The sequence below is a fragment of the Pongo pygmaeus genome, chromosome 9, assembly GCF_028885625.2.
Source record: "Pongo pygmaeus isolate AG05252 chromosome 9, NHGRI_mPonPyg2-v2.0_pri, whole genome shotgun sequence".
Lineage (NCBI taxonomy): Eukaryota > Metazoa > Chordata > Mammalia > Primates > Hominidae > Pongo > Pongo pygmaeus.
The window spans coordinates 88,049,306-88,063,760 of NC_072382.2; the positions used below are offsets into that span (position 1 = coordinate 88,049,306).

Here is a 14,455-nt window from a genome sequence, read left to right on the forward strand (position 1 = left end):
TAACAAACAAAACTTTATTTTCCTTTAATACAAAAATTAAATAGCAAGGGGTTTCCTTTGTACAGTGATAAATTAGAAATTTACAGTACAGACATCAATGCAGACATACTTTTGTACATCCTTAAAAGCAGGGTCCATTTCCTTTGAAATTTAGCAATTCATTCAGGGCATGTGTAGCAGGAAGTTTGCCTGGTACCTCTTTGTCAAACATCTGAAAGTCCCCCAGATTGGCTTCAAGGTTCCTGGAGCTGTGGGGTGGCATGAGGACCCAAGAAAGGCCACAGAGCATCCAGCCCGACTGCTGCACAGAGCAGGGGGAGTCACATTTTATCTTTTTTCAGATTACACCTAATATTTAATCCACCTTTCTTACAAAGAGCTCAAGGGGCCATCATTTTTTGACCTTTTCAAGCCTCACAACATCCCTGTGAGGTAGACAAAATTCAGAAACACCTCCATGCCTCACTGGGAGAGATCTAGAAAGCAGCTTACCCCTCCCAAAGCCCACAGCCAAGTCAGGGCCCCAGCCTATTAGTACAATTTGAAAATTTTCACAACCTTGGAGAGAAGATGGACCCAACCTTTGTGGGGCAGAGTGGCTCTTGCCCCTCTTTTCAGAAGCCTTCGAGGATGACAGTGGTCATGTACTGAATATTGTAGGAGAGCAAGGAGGTATAAAAGCTTTGAGGACATGGCTCATATAGGACCCCAGAAAGGTCCCTACAAATTGCCTGGGGAAATTCTGGGAATTGGCTGATGCAAAGAAGAAGATGAAAAAGGTATATCAGAAACAGAAACATGCTACTATCAGGGCAACTGAGCTTGCCAAGGGGAAGAGGCATGTCGGGGGATCTGTAAGTCATTTGTCTCCTGGTACTGTCAAGTGCGTAATCACTGCACAAGTGCATGGCAAGAGACAGCAACAGAAAGCTCTATGTAGGCTAGAGTGAAATGAAATCTATTATGTAGGGCTCTAGTATCTGATCCTTGGTAGGAGCAAAATGCTAAGGAGTTTCCAAGATCTATGATCTAACCCTGGAGGAAAAGTGATAACCCAGGTCATTTGCCAGACATAATACAAACCCAGAAGGGAACTCTAAACTCAAACAAAATAAAGGAACCAATAGGATTTTCAGAGTCCAGTGACTCGACATGATTGACTGGAATAGCAACTCTCTCCAGTGTCCTCCATCACAGAACAAAATACAAGATGTAAACTGATTTTAAGAGGTTCCTTCCAGGCCGGGTGTGGTGGCTCACACCTGTAATCCCAGCACTTTGGGAGGCTGAGGCGGGCAGATTACGAGGTCAGGAGCTCGAGACCAGCCTGGCCAACACAGTGAAACCCCATCTCTACTAAAAATACAGAAAGTAGCTGGGCGTGGTGGCACGCACCTGTAGTCCCAGCTCCTCGGGAGGCTGTGGCAGGAGAATCGCTTGAACCCAGGAGGCAGAGGTTGCAGTGAGCCAAGATCACGCCATTGCACCCCAGCCTGGGTGACAGAGCAAGATGGTGTCTCAAACAAACAAACAAACAACAAAAAAAGGTTCCTTCCAAAGTCTGTGCTCAGTGGCTCCCTTCCCTAACTGCAGCTGTGGTCACCTCACCAGAAATCAAATATTGCACCCACCTGGTGAAATCCCTGAGTCTGTTCCTCTAGGGCTGAGACTGTTGAGCTCATCTTTGTGTCCTCAGGTCCCAGCTTGGTTCTCAATACAATAAGCATTTAATTCGGTGACCATGAGGATGAGGGAAGCCAGAGAGTATAGAGCTAAAAGGTGCTGAATAGAATCTCAATTCAGTATCTAGACACACAAGCTTCCCAGAACCTGAGTTTGGAGAGTGCAGGTGAGAAAGTGACCTGGGAGAGGAAAATCAGAGAGCATCTCTGAAATTTAAAAAATGTCACCCCTTCTCCAGTTTCAGGCCCAAGTAAGTTGCCAGTTCAGAAACAGTCTCAGAGATCAGGAAATGGGTCTCCATAAAGGAAAGAGGATATGAATCAACCAAGTAGCTCAAGCAGATGGTTCTGGCCAGCACCAGTCTACCCCCATGTTCCCTTGCCCTGAGGTTTGGCCTATGTGAAGCAGGAGAAAGGAATCTACCAGAAAGGAGGTTGGAAAGAGGTGCCATTGCACCATGTTTAATCTCTGGAGGCCAAGGGATTTCTGAGGAAGCTACAATCATACCCATTTACTGTAGGTTTCAGAGAAAGAAAAACAACCTCACCTTTTCTCTAGCAAGATGCTGTCCTCAAATATACCTATACAAGTCACATGGAATACCCCAAGCCCTGAATTGCCGGCAAAGCCAAAGCAGATGTGTGGGCCCATGTCCTTGTGGCCTACTCTCATAGTCTTCCTAAGGGATTTCTCCAGAGACTGTCATGAAGCAGAGCTGATCCTTTCTGTTAAAACCACCTGTAACTGACTTGGAAGGAATCCTGGGAAAGGGATGAAAGATGTGTTAAAAGTAGAGAGACCCAGGCTGGGTGTGGTGGCTCACACAGGAAGAGATTTATGGAATGGAGACAGTGAAACAGATGGGAATTCCAGAGGTCCCTGCTCCTTTCCCAGAGGAACAGTAAAGTTCAGCAGACCTGGGTGCGTCCCCACCCTAGATCAGTTAGAAGAACAGAGATGATCTATTTCAGGGCTTTACTACAGTTGGCACTCAATAAATAAAATGATAACTGATTTTTTTTAACAAATACCGATTTAAGAAGTGATGGAGTTGATTGAAGGTCACTGGTAACTGACCCCTCAGCCACAAAGTTCTTTTCCTGAAACCGTAAACCCTCTCCATTGTCTGGAATGTGAAAGGAGAGGCCTATAACCCTGTAGCATTGTTAAGGCTACTAATCCAAATGGCCACTTCTCATCAAATACACTTTGCCCTGAAAAGGCAAGAGATTTGTGGAAAAGGCATGTCAAAACCCAAAACATTGTCAAAACGCTAGCTCCAGAACTCAAAACTCAGAAATCAGGTGCCCAGATTCACCCAAGTGCTCTTTTATTGTTATTTAGTCATTGACAAGTATCAATCACGTACTCCATACCTGGCTTTCTGCTAGATGCTGCCTTGGTGACACAATCACTGACACATTATGAAGAAAACTGCATTGCAAACCTCTATACTCTAACAGCAAGACCAGTCCCCTACCGCCTGGTCTTCCTTCCCCTGTCTGGGCCAGAGTCCCTGCCAAACTCCCAAGACACCAGAGCAGAGCGTGAGTAAGGGCAGGCTCTGCCCCTGGGTGCATGCTCCAGGGCCCTGGACAGTTATGGGAACTGTCTACAAGCAGCACAGGGAGTTCACATTTTACATTTCATAGGCAATGGAGTATCAGATGCAGTTAAAATGGTTCTTCTGGGGATCAATTCTCATGCTCCTGGAGCCTGACCTAGAGTCTAGCCAAGGTACTCAGATTGGGCAAAGCAGCAGGGGCCAACTGTGCCCACTTAGCTTCAGTCTCAAAAGCCAAGACTTTGCCTTCCAAAACATACAATGGACCTTACATGCATCTTGATGTCAGAGAGCTCAAGAACCACACAAAAACAAAAAGGAAAGAAGAAAGGGAAATGTCAAACTATGGGCATAAGGCTCAAACCAAATTTTTAAAAAAGAGGAAATGCTTACTTCCAGAATTTGACCACCTATTTGGAATTTTGAGTCCCTGGAAATGTTTTTCCACAAAGTGTGATTGAAAAAAAGAAACAAAAACAAAAACAAAAACAAACCAGAAAAAAAAGAGCTTCCCTTCCTATTTTTTTTTAAGGCATGAATTAATAAATAAATGAGTCATTGCAAAGCAGTTGCTGAAGCAGACAGGTATGAGTTACAAGGAGAGCAACCTGTGACATAGTCAACAATTTGTCCCCAAGATCTCATGATTAGAAGGCCTAAGGCAAGGTAAGAGAAAGGCCAGTTACAGTTTTAAGAGAAGTGCAATTTTCGAGAGGCTGCTGGGGGTACCCCCTTGTGAAGAACGTATAGCATAAATTTTAAAAGCTTTGGATACCTCTGCTAAAGGCAATTAAGACCTGGGCTATTAGAGTTTGCAGTCCATTTCATATGGTCTACACTTTATTCCCTACTAACCAATCAAGCTTCTGGCTGGCATTCTGGAGATTCATTAAGCACCATATAAATACTCCAGGCCACACTGCCTCCAATGAAATCTTACAAGGAGCCTTTGCCAATTACTAGGAAACAATTATGCACCAAGTAGTTGGATTAGCTGTCCTCAGTTCCCTTTATAAAACTGAAAAAGTCTCCATTGTCCTAAGTAGACCAGATTCTGATAACATTCTTATGCTTTAAAAAATAAAAAAATTTTTATAGGCACTATCATTCTGAGAATGCAAGTTGAAGTTGACCATAGTTTTAAAGTCAGTTGAGTATACTATGTCATGGTCCAAGAATGTGCTTTTAATTGTAATTGACACACACAAATTACACAGCTAATCTGTGCGAATGCAAAGTTGCCAAGAAACTTAACATTTCAGCTCTTCCAGAATGGTGTCTGCATAGATGCAATCACACAAGTAAAATATATTAAGTCCCCACTGCTCAATGCAATAGGTCTCTGGGGTCCGTCAGGTAAGTCAACTTAGTAAATCTCATTTTCCTCTGAATTAAGTGATTGTCAGAAAGTGAATCACCCTTCCTTTTCCCCTCTTTAAGCATGCTGCAGTGCAAAAATTCCTATAAAAATACCTTTTTTCAGTCATTAACATAAAATGAAGAAAACAGCAGCAGCCAAGAAGAGAGATGTTGAAATTTGAGAGGAAAAGAGAGAAGAAAAATCCACTGGATACCTTATGTGTGTGAGTACAGTACTTTTGTTTGTTCAAATAACTCTGTTTTATGACAAAGGCACTGAAAGATTCTAACACCACTTCTTGGGAGTGCAGTCCACAAAGTTCTAAACAGCAGACAGCGCACCACAGAAGATGTTTATGTTAGATCAGCCAAACTATAAAACTCTTGTAACACTTCTCTGAACCCAGCCTTTCCAGTGTTTATAGATTGCTTTGCTATCTGAAAGACCCAGTTAGTATTTAAAATTGTAAAGGGTTAAAAAAGTTAATATTTCTCCCTGCTAGTTACCAACTCACAGCTCAAATCCCACCCTGCAGGGGAAAACACTATCGCCCTGGACTTCCTGGAATCTAGGCAGGACCTCCACGCTCCAAGCTGCAACCTGCTAAAGTGATCAACGTTTTGATTTTTCACAGCTTTGAAAGCCTCTAACTGGCTTTTCCATTTTGGATCATTCCAAAGTCTGCAGCAAAATCATTGGTTTTCTGATGCTGGGGTCGGGGTGGGAGGCAGTGGGTTGACGGGGGTCACTTAATTGGTGCTAGTTTGTTCAAACTGAGATTCACTGCATAAAACTTTTAGTAGAATTTCCTCCAAAATGCTGGCATTCCCCCCTTCAAAATGAAGCAAGCGTGGAGGCTGACTAGCCTTATACCACAGTCTCATTGCCTTTCCCAGGCTTCACCCAACCATTTCCTCTCTTCTCTCTCTTTACCTTTCCAGAATTCATCAATCTGTTGGAACACTTCTGCCACGTGTGAAGAGTTTTGGCAGACCAAATCCACATGCCTGAAGTGATGCCCACCAACAAAGACATAAAAATTTTCAACATTTCAACAGCCATGTTGGAATCATCCGCAGAATACCGAAAGAGTGCCCAGTTGGAGATTTCATAAAAATAACAGGCAATTACACACGTTGCAGGAACTGTGTACAGTACTGAGAACACCCCAATCTTGACCATCAGTCTTTCTAACTTGTCTGTCTTTGTCCCATCCTTTTGAAGATTTGACCGAATTTTGAACAAGGCCACCAAACCTGCAGCAATGAACAAAGTTCCAATCACCAAATAAGTAAAGAGGGGAGCCACCACGAACCCGGTGAGGGCATCGAGATTTTGGTTTCCAACATAGCACAGGCCAGTGAGTTCATCTGCATCCACCAGTCTCATAATCAAGATGACAATGGTTTTCACTGCGGGGATGGCCCAGGCTGCAATGTGGAAATATGAGCTGTGCATTTCAATGGCTTCATGACCCCATTTGAGTCCTGCTGCCAAAAACCAAGTGAGTGTCAGAATAACCCACCAAATGGAGCTGGCCATTCCAAAAAAGTACATCAGCAAGAAAATTATTGCACATCCTGTGTTCTTAAGTCCTTCTTGGATGAGAACAGGTTCTGCTGCCTCTTCAAAATCACAGGATATCCTTTCCCGGCCTACAGTCAGCCTGACAATATAAGCAATGCTATAAATATTATAGCACATACTGAGAAATATGATGGGGCGCTCAGGGTAGGAAAACCTAGAAGAATCGATCAGGAAGGTCAGTACTGTGAAGGCAGTGGAGATGAAGCACAGGCTGGCCCACACAGCCATCCAGATATCAGTGAACTCCTTGGCTGATCGGCTGTATAAGCCAGCATCATAGCCACACTTGAGCACACAGTTCAGGCTCCTTTTCACCCAGATGTACTGATCAGAACTGGTTCCCACAGAGTGACATTCTTCCCCAGGCTGGATGGGGGTTTTGTGAGGTAAGGGCACCTCTTCATCACCTGGCCCTTCCATGCACATGTGGTTGTGGTCGTTCTGTGGTGGGAATTTGCTGCAGTTCAGACTCTCTGGCCAGGCAAATCCAAATTCCTTCAGGACGGGTTCACAGCGTCTCTTGACTGAAAGACACATGCCGCCGCATGGGCCAATGGGGATGTTGATCTTCTCTGTGCACATTGGCACATAAACAGAACAAAGGAAGAACTGGAAAAGTAACAAAATGAACACACACAAAAAAACAATGACTTGGAAGTTTGACCAAATGCTCCCACAAAGCTGAGTTGAATGCTTCCAGGCAATGTAGGTATCTACTTTTAAACCAACCTATCGGGAGTCTGTTTGTTTACTCTGACCTCAAAGAAGGGTGCCTGATAATCCATCACTTACACGCTTTTCTTATTTTGGCTTTAGTAATCCTTTCCAGAAGAATGTACATAAATAAATAAATAAAATAAATAGGGTCTGAAGAATTGCATAAGCCCTCTTTGCACAACACTTGAAATAAATCTTAAAAAACTGGCTTTCAATCTCCTTCCATTTTAGAAACTATTTGAAAAAGCTAAAGAAACTAATATGACTCATTTAGGTGGTTTATTTTTATCCCCGTTTCTTTATCATTTTAAAAATAAAAGTTAAAAAAAATGTAGATCCTGTTAGTATTCTCTTCTCCCTAATTTATCCCTTAAAAATTTCTTTAAACTAGTCCCATACTGAAACAAAAATGGCCCAATTGAGACAGTTAGACTCAAGGATGGGATGCAGATTGAGGTCTCTGGTCACTAGGGATTTGTTTGGCCAGGTTTCCTCAATGAATAATAATGAAGCACAATAGGAAAATGTAAATGTTAAGTTGCTGAAACTGCAATACCAGCAGGGGAGAGTCCAGTTGCTGTCCTCAATTCCTCCAGCATTGATAAACAGTCTGCTTGGCTCCTTACAGATGTTGTCTATGAAGTCTAGAGTTACCAGTAACTATTTTCCAGCATGTAAAGGGATCCAGTCTTGTCCTTCAAAACAGCTTGGCCGCTTTCCCCAGGATACATGTAATTAAAAATATATATCCCTGCAAAAGCTGTTTCTCCAACAAATTGCCACTGATGTCAGGATATGTGCTGTTTCCAAACTGAGAGCTGGAGGATCATTTCTTAAGCTTTTATAACCTAGTTCTAAAGTTCTGGAACTTCCAAAGGGATATTTTAGCAGTAACAGGTCTAATCCCCACCATCTTTCCAAAACCACAAACCAAGTTTTAAAATGATCTATGTAGAAACATGCACCTAGTAAGTAAGCTGTATGTCTGTTTATTATCTCTCAGAAGTTACAGCCAGAACCACAGATTTCTTTTCTTTTTGATATGGAGTTTAGCTCCTATGGCCCAGGCTGGAGTGCAATGGTGCAATCCCCGCTCACTGCAACCTCCGCCTCCTGGGTTCAAACGATTCTCCTGCCTCAGCCTCCTGAGTAGCTGGGATTACAGGCGCACGCCACCACGCCCGGCTAATTTTTGTACTTTTAGTAGAGACAGGATTTCACCATGTTGGTCAGGCTGATCTTGAACTCCTGACCTCGTGATCCACCCGCCTCGGGCTCCCAAAGTGCTGGGATTACAGGCGTGAGCCACCGCGCCCGGCCAGAAACCAGATTTCTGAAGCCTGGACAACTAACGTCTACTTTTTCCCACAACTTCTCTCTTTTCTAAATTTCTAAAAATCACCCAGCCTCACCAACCCAAACATAACCAATGTTAACACTTTAAAAATTTTCCTTTCAGTCTTTCATTATCCCAATGAATTTTTTATTTTGCAGGATTATAATCACCCTGTATATGCAAATTCTTATTACTGTGGAATAAACATTTTCTCTATCATTAGATATGCTTTACATTTTTTAATGACTGCAAAAAAATTTCTTCCAATATACCAACCACCTTCCTGCAGCTTCTTCTCACCCTCCAAGCATTAAACGTACCTTCAACTCTGAGGATAAGTAAGAACTCAAGCCAACCCAACCGCTCCTTCATGCATGACCTCTAAAACCCTGCGGGACGTCGTGAGAAGGGGCTATTCAGCAGAAAAAGGTGCAGCAGTGTTTCATTTAATAACACCCCAAAAATAGTGGGGAGAAGGAAGTTCGGTGAAGGATGGTCTCATCTCTCCCTCCAAGTCTTAGCTGCAGCTGGCTCCCTCCCACTCGCCCACCGAGCAGTGGCGGCCAGTATCCTTGGCAGAGATAACCCTCAGCTCCACTGGGGTTAGGGGTCTGGGCCAGACATGGGTGGGCAAGGGAGAAAAACGGAAGGGCGGGGTGTAAGAGTGGGTTCTTTCCCAGGCCAGATGACTTACACAACGTTTTGGCTTCCAGTCCCTGAGAAAGTGGGGGTGGGGATGGAAATAACTCTTCCAGGAGAGCTGTCTCGTTCGGGCTAGGATGATCAACTTGGCATGGGCTCTGCAAAGTTAGTTTGGAGCGTCCCTCCCCAAGGGGTCTCGCCAGGGGTGGGGGTGGGGGTGGGGGCGCCCACCTGCAGCTGGCTGGAGCAACCGTACTGGATGAGCGGTGTGAAAGTTGTCAGCTGCAGCTCGGCGTCCGTCTGCAGCTCGTGCCCAACCAGGTTGGGCATCTTGGTCACGTTGTAGCCGAGGTTCTGGCACATGGAGATGCGGATGGGGTCGCAGCGCCGCTCCTCCTCGTCCCCGAAGCCCCGCGCCGGCCCCAGGAGCAGCAGCAACTGCAGGAGCAACCCCAGACTGAGACCGACGCCCCCGGGCGCCCCCGGGACGCTCGGCCCTGCGCCCCGCCAGGCCATGGCCAGCATCGGGGGCAGCAGCGGCAGCGGCGGGGGCTGCTCCGGCAGACACCCCCAGTTTGCACGGGGGCGCCGGCTGCCCGCGCTGCTCCCAGCCCCCGGGACGGGAGTGTGATAAGGCGACGAGGGGGCAGCGGCCGGCTCTCCAGCAGCTGCGCGCGACTGTGTGGGATTTTAGACGTCCCGGGCCGAGGCCGAGGGACAGGCTGCGAGGGTCATGGCTGCAGGCGGCGAGCCCACAAGCCGGCGCCGGCCGCGTCCGCTCGGCGTCTCCGCGAGGCCAGCCAGCAGCCAGCGCTGCGCAGCTCTCACCGCCGGAGCCCTGCGCGGCGCTGGAGGCTCCCGGCGCGGCGGCGGGGCGGGACGGACAGCGGGTCTCTCCAATGGCCGGGCGCGGTGGGCAGCTAGGGGCGAGGCGGCGGGGCGGGGCCGCTCTCCCGCTGGAGGGGTCAGGCACCCGCCCTCCGGCCCCCTCCTCCGGCCGCCCCTCCCTTCCTCCCTCCCCTAGCGCCCCGCCCCGCCCGCCTCCCGGCTCTCGCTTTCCTCCCACCCGGATCTAGGCGCGCAGGGGCCAAGCAGGGACGCAGCCCAGTGGCTCCAGCCGCGCCGTCCTGTCCCCTTCTCCTGCAGGTGAGAAGTGCGCCCTGTTCCATCTGCCCCCTTTCCTTCCTGTCTCCTTTCAGCTGTAACCTAGGCCGGTGGCCACCTCCCCGTCAGGCAGAGAAACGTACACAAAGAACTGAGGATTTGGATTTACACCGATTATGGCTTTCAGTCCCGGCTGTGTGACCTTGAGCAAATTGCTCAACCTCTCGGCGTCAGTCTCCTGTGTAAAGTCACTTGGGAGGATTAGAGATAAAGTGTTGAAGGCTTAGCATGGTGCCTGGTACTGCGCGAGTCCACAGCTATTTTCACTCCGGACTAGCGGCGATCCGGGCCCGGCCTCTCCCCGCCCCCAGACTCGCCCGACCTGCGCAGGGAGCCGCCCACCTCCAGCCGCCAGCGGGGAGGCGCCCCAGAGCTGCGGAGCTGCAGACCCGCCGACTGTCTCGCGCTCTGATTTCCTCACCGTATGAAATGAAATTCCACAGGGGGATTCGAAAGGAAATGAGACCGGGACTCTCCGTGCTTCTCGGCCCGCCGCCCTTCCTGTCTCGGGGACACGGTTTCTAAATAAGGTTGGGAGGGTGAGAGGGCGGGAGGGGAGAGGCTTGACCTGTGCGCTGGGGACGAGGAAGGCGCACAACCACCGTGACTCCTCTCTCCTGGCCTCCCGGGCACCCCCTCCCCACCAGCCTGCACCCCTTTTTTTGTTTGCTTCTGCTTCGGTTCCTAGGGATCTGGGGATCATGCGACCCAGGTTTGAACCCAACTTTCCTGTCTCAGTACCAGCCCCCTGCGGCTTTGTGCTGGTCCACCCTCTCTCTGCTTTCCAGTCGGCCAGTAAACTCCCAGCAGGTGGATTCCTCCACCGTTTACTTGTTGCTTGACTGTGTTGAAGCTATGGTGCCTCTCTGAGCCTCAAAGTGGCCGGCTGTAAAGTAGGGAAGTTCATATTCACCTCACACAGTTGTTCTAAGAGTTCAGTGAGATAATACCTGTAAATCATTTAGCAGTGTCTGACACATAATAAATGCTGAAGAACTTGGTGATTGGTGTGTGTGTGTGTGTGTGTGTGTGTGTGTGTGTGTGTGTTTCCAAAACAGCTAGGGGAGATCAATTATGGGACAGCCTCCTGCTTTCCAGCCTGGTGCCAAAGACAGCTCCAGCAGCCCCGGACTGAGGATCTGGGTAAAAGGCTTTTCACCCTCTTCCTGAGATCTTTTTGTCCAACACTTGCCACTGTTTTCTTGGCACTGTTTTATGTATGTTTTTATCCTCCCATTTCAGCCAATTCAGTGGCATATGGCAGAGGCTAGGTGCAAGTTGGAAGAATGTCTGTGCCACTCATGTGACACTCATATTCTGTCTTGTATTTTTAGTCTTCTTATATTGGCAACGAGAGTTGACTGAGGGCAAAAATGGAATCAACTTTTTTTTGGTATTTGGCTCTGTGCCTAGAACTGTGTTGGACACGGAGAAGCTGCATTGTCTCCAGTCTTCATCATAAACTCCCAATGAAGGAGGTTCCGTTAGCTCCTTATAGAGATTAGGAAACTGAGGCTAGAACCAAAGTAATAGAAAATGACAAGACCAACCAAACCAGGGCCCAGAAGAGGCTCTTCAAAGATGGAAGGCAGAGCTATTTTCCCAGAAAAAATTCCCACCTGGCAATCAATGTACTCAGCAATAGGATTGAATGTGTGCCTGTGCTGAGTAATGCATGAAACCCTTGGCCTACAGAGATGAATAAACGATCAAATGTAGAGCTCAAATGATCTATTAATCATTTGGGTTACAGAGATGAATACATAATCAGATGAATAGATCAAATGAATAGATAATCCTCATCCTTTAGGATCTCACAGGAGGAGACAAAGGATTAACAAACACCAATAACTTAGTTTGCTAAGTGCGCAGATAGAGAATTAATGGGTGAATTGAAGGTAGAAGTGGCTGAGTCTGGAGGGCTACTCAAAGGGGGATGACCTGCAAGACTCGTAGCTACTCAACAAAGTGTAGTTAGTATGCAATTGGCCCTTCTTCTAGGGAAGAGTGGTGGTGGTGGGGTGTGCTTTGTGCTGAAGATATGCTTACATGGCTTATTAAACAGTGAACTCCCTGAGGTCAAGGAGGAGGACCTGTCCCTCATACAGGGCCTGGCACACAAGGAACATCATTTGTGCTGGGTGAAGGAATACTGTTTTCAAATCAATAACAAACCACTCATATAGAACTCTTTACTTTCAGACACTGTGTTACATGCCTTACGTCCTTAATTTTATTTATTTCTCACAACTTGCAGAAACTGATGCTCTGAGAGGCCAAGCAGTTTGCCCAAGATTACACAGTAAGTCGTGGAGAAGAACTCATGCATGTCTGCCTGGCCCTAAATTCTGTGTGCATGGTACTGCTCTTGCAGAGGAAATTGCTTCACGCCCAGCCTAATCCATAGTTAAAGATGACCATTTTGTGATCTGGACCTCTTATTCCTAGACCTGGCATCCTGCCTCAGCTTGCTTGAAGCAATTGTCTCCTTTGAGAACACATGAAGAAGCCCCTTCCCTATCAGAAGCCTTTTCTGTCAACAGCTTTTCTTTCTAGTCGTGGAACTCATCACCGGTATTTTCCAAAAAAGAAAGCTAGGGGAATCACATTTCAGTCTGAATGTGTAAAGACAACAAAGACCATAACTTAGAGCTAAATCTGAATGGCCTGGAGCCCCTCAGCCTCCCTCTCCTGGAGTGGTTTACACAGTCCACAATCTGCCCCTGGTGACAGGCATGGCATGTTTGTCTTTGTTACAGAAAACACTTCCCAAGGGAGTCCCAGGCAGAGGGATATCCACCCTGTGACATGCACAGCATTTCTGAGAGGAAAAGATAGGGACACCTGAATAAAGTGCAAGCCATGGGCCCCTGCTAACTCTGGCTTAAGTGCCTGGGCAGTTTCCTTGGTCCAGCCTCTGAGCAGTAAAGATTCAACTACTTTGGAGCTGCAACAAACATGACTTCAACAGTCTGTTGGGCAGTTGGAGGGCTCTCCATTTGTATCTAATAGGAGGCTGGGTTCTTATTAACTCTGGTGATGTGTTAATTTTTCAACCTGACGTTTTCTGCTCTAATAGATTCTTGTAATGCTTACTAAATTAAAGGCTGCATTGGAAGAGTAACGTTTAGGTTAAAATGCATCACCTAAGGGGGTGGAAGCTATAAACATCCTTTCCCTCCTACGGGAAAATCTCTCATTTGCAGCTCTTTGCTAACCCAATTAAGTGCTGAAGTAGTTACCCTAGAGCCTGCTTTTTATTTCCTATAAAACAATCCAACTAATCCATATTCAGTAGCTTCCAAGAAAAGTCTTATTCCAACCACTCATGAAGAAACCAGCTTCTTTGAATCTAGATAGAACATTTAGAACTCACAAAGAGCTGTCTTGATGGAAAATGCAAGAAAGTGGTTCATTATTATCCTGCCTGGTTTTTGAGGGAAATAATTCACTGGGACTAAAACCCCATAAGTATTGGGAATTTACTGTGGAACAACAGAAGCAAAGGAAGATGTCATGCCACATTCCATCCGTTTGTAAATAGGGTGTTACATCTCCCCCTGCACCCAAACTAGTTATAAAACAAAAGTGCGCCTACTGAGTAAGGTGGAAGGGAACACTGATCTTACTTCGAGCTGAGGAATCAAAGTTCGCAAGAGATTAAGTAACACCTGTTAAGTGGCAGAGCCAAACTCCCTTCTTAGTCCATTGCACCACTAGCTAGCAGAGAATTGTCATCCCAGAGCTCTTGCATGTCAAGGAATAGAAGCTCAAAATTTTTCCTCCTACCTGTAAATTTAGCAAGCATTAAATGGTACATCAGACATCCTTATTTATTGGTGGTGATGAGTTAATGCAAAGATGAACAACCAAAAACCTCCATGGAAGGCAAAAAATAATGCAAACACACTTTTACCTCCATAGCCTCATTTCATTTCAGTGAAATTGATCAGTCAAGCTATTAACAAATGTTTAGTGATGGGTTATTGTGGACATGTTACTGAGCTGGGTACTAGGGAGTATGCAGACATGTTAAAGGTGGTTTCTGCCTTCAAGGAGCTTACAGTCACATTGGGGGAGATTAAGACATGAGACCAAGGGCAAAACAAGTTTTTTATGTTAATCATAAAAAACATTTTGGTTGAGCTCTCTTATTTCCAGTCTCCCCTTGTTGTTGTACATAAGATTCTGTATTATAAAGTTATTGGGTTGTTTTGTTTTTGTCTCTTTCACTCTCCTCTGAAGTCAGAGGCTGTGTCTTTTTCACTACTGTGCTCTTAAACAACATAGAACAATATTACCTGAGCCATAGAAGGCACTTAGTAGTTATTTGTTTAATACATAAATGAATGGTTCTGGCTGTAAGTGATCTGATTATTCAGAAAAAGAAAGCCTGCATTAT

General features: G+C 46.2%; 2 protein-coding genes across 2 annotated transcripts in view; one reads left to right on the forward strand and one right to left on the reverse strand.

The window, feature by feature from the left end:
• On the reverse strand, nt 1–9,728 carry FZD4 (frizzled class receptor 4). Its single transcript, XM_054438024.2, has 2 exons — nt 9,121–9,728; nt 1–6,803 (listed from the first exon to the last, which is right to left on the reverse strand). Exons 1-2 carry the CDS (start codon nt 9,412–9,414, stop codon nt 5,475–5,477), a joined length of 1,623 nt encoding a protein of 540 aa, XP_054293999.1. The 5' UTR covers nt 9,415–9,728; the 3' UTR covers nt 1–5,474.
• A 120-nt stretch (nt 9,729–9,848) lies between these two features.
• Nucleotides 9,849–14,455, forward strand: part of TMEM135 (transmembrane protein 135) — a 354,887-nt gene continuing 350,280 nt past the window's right edge. Inside the window, exons 1-2 of the mRNA XM_063671308.1 lie at nt 9,849–10,035; nt 12,311–12,355. The gene's annotated coding sequence lies outside the window, so the exon portion shown is untranslated. The remainder of the gene's footprint in view (nt 10,036–12,310; nt 12,356–14,455) is intronic.

Bases quoted from the DNA above. Each gene is read 5' to 3' on its own strand.
- FZD4 (XM_054438024.2), bottom strand. From the start codon at position 9,414: ATGCTGGCCATGGCCTGGCGGGGCGCAGGGCCGAGCGTCCCGGGGGCG. The intron at 6,804-9,120 runs GTGGGCGCCCCC...TTACTTTTCCAG, and splicing joins GTTGCTCCAGCCAGCTGCAG to TTCTTCCTTTGTTCTGTTTA.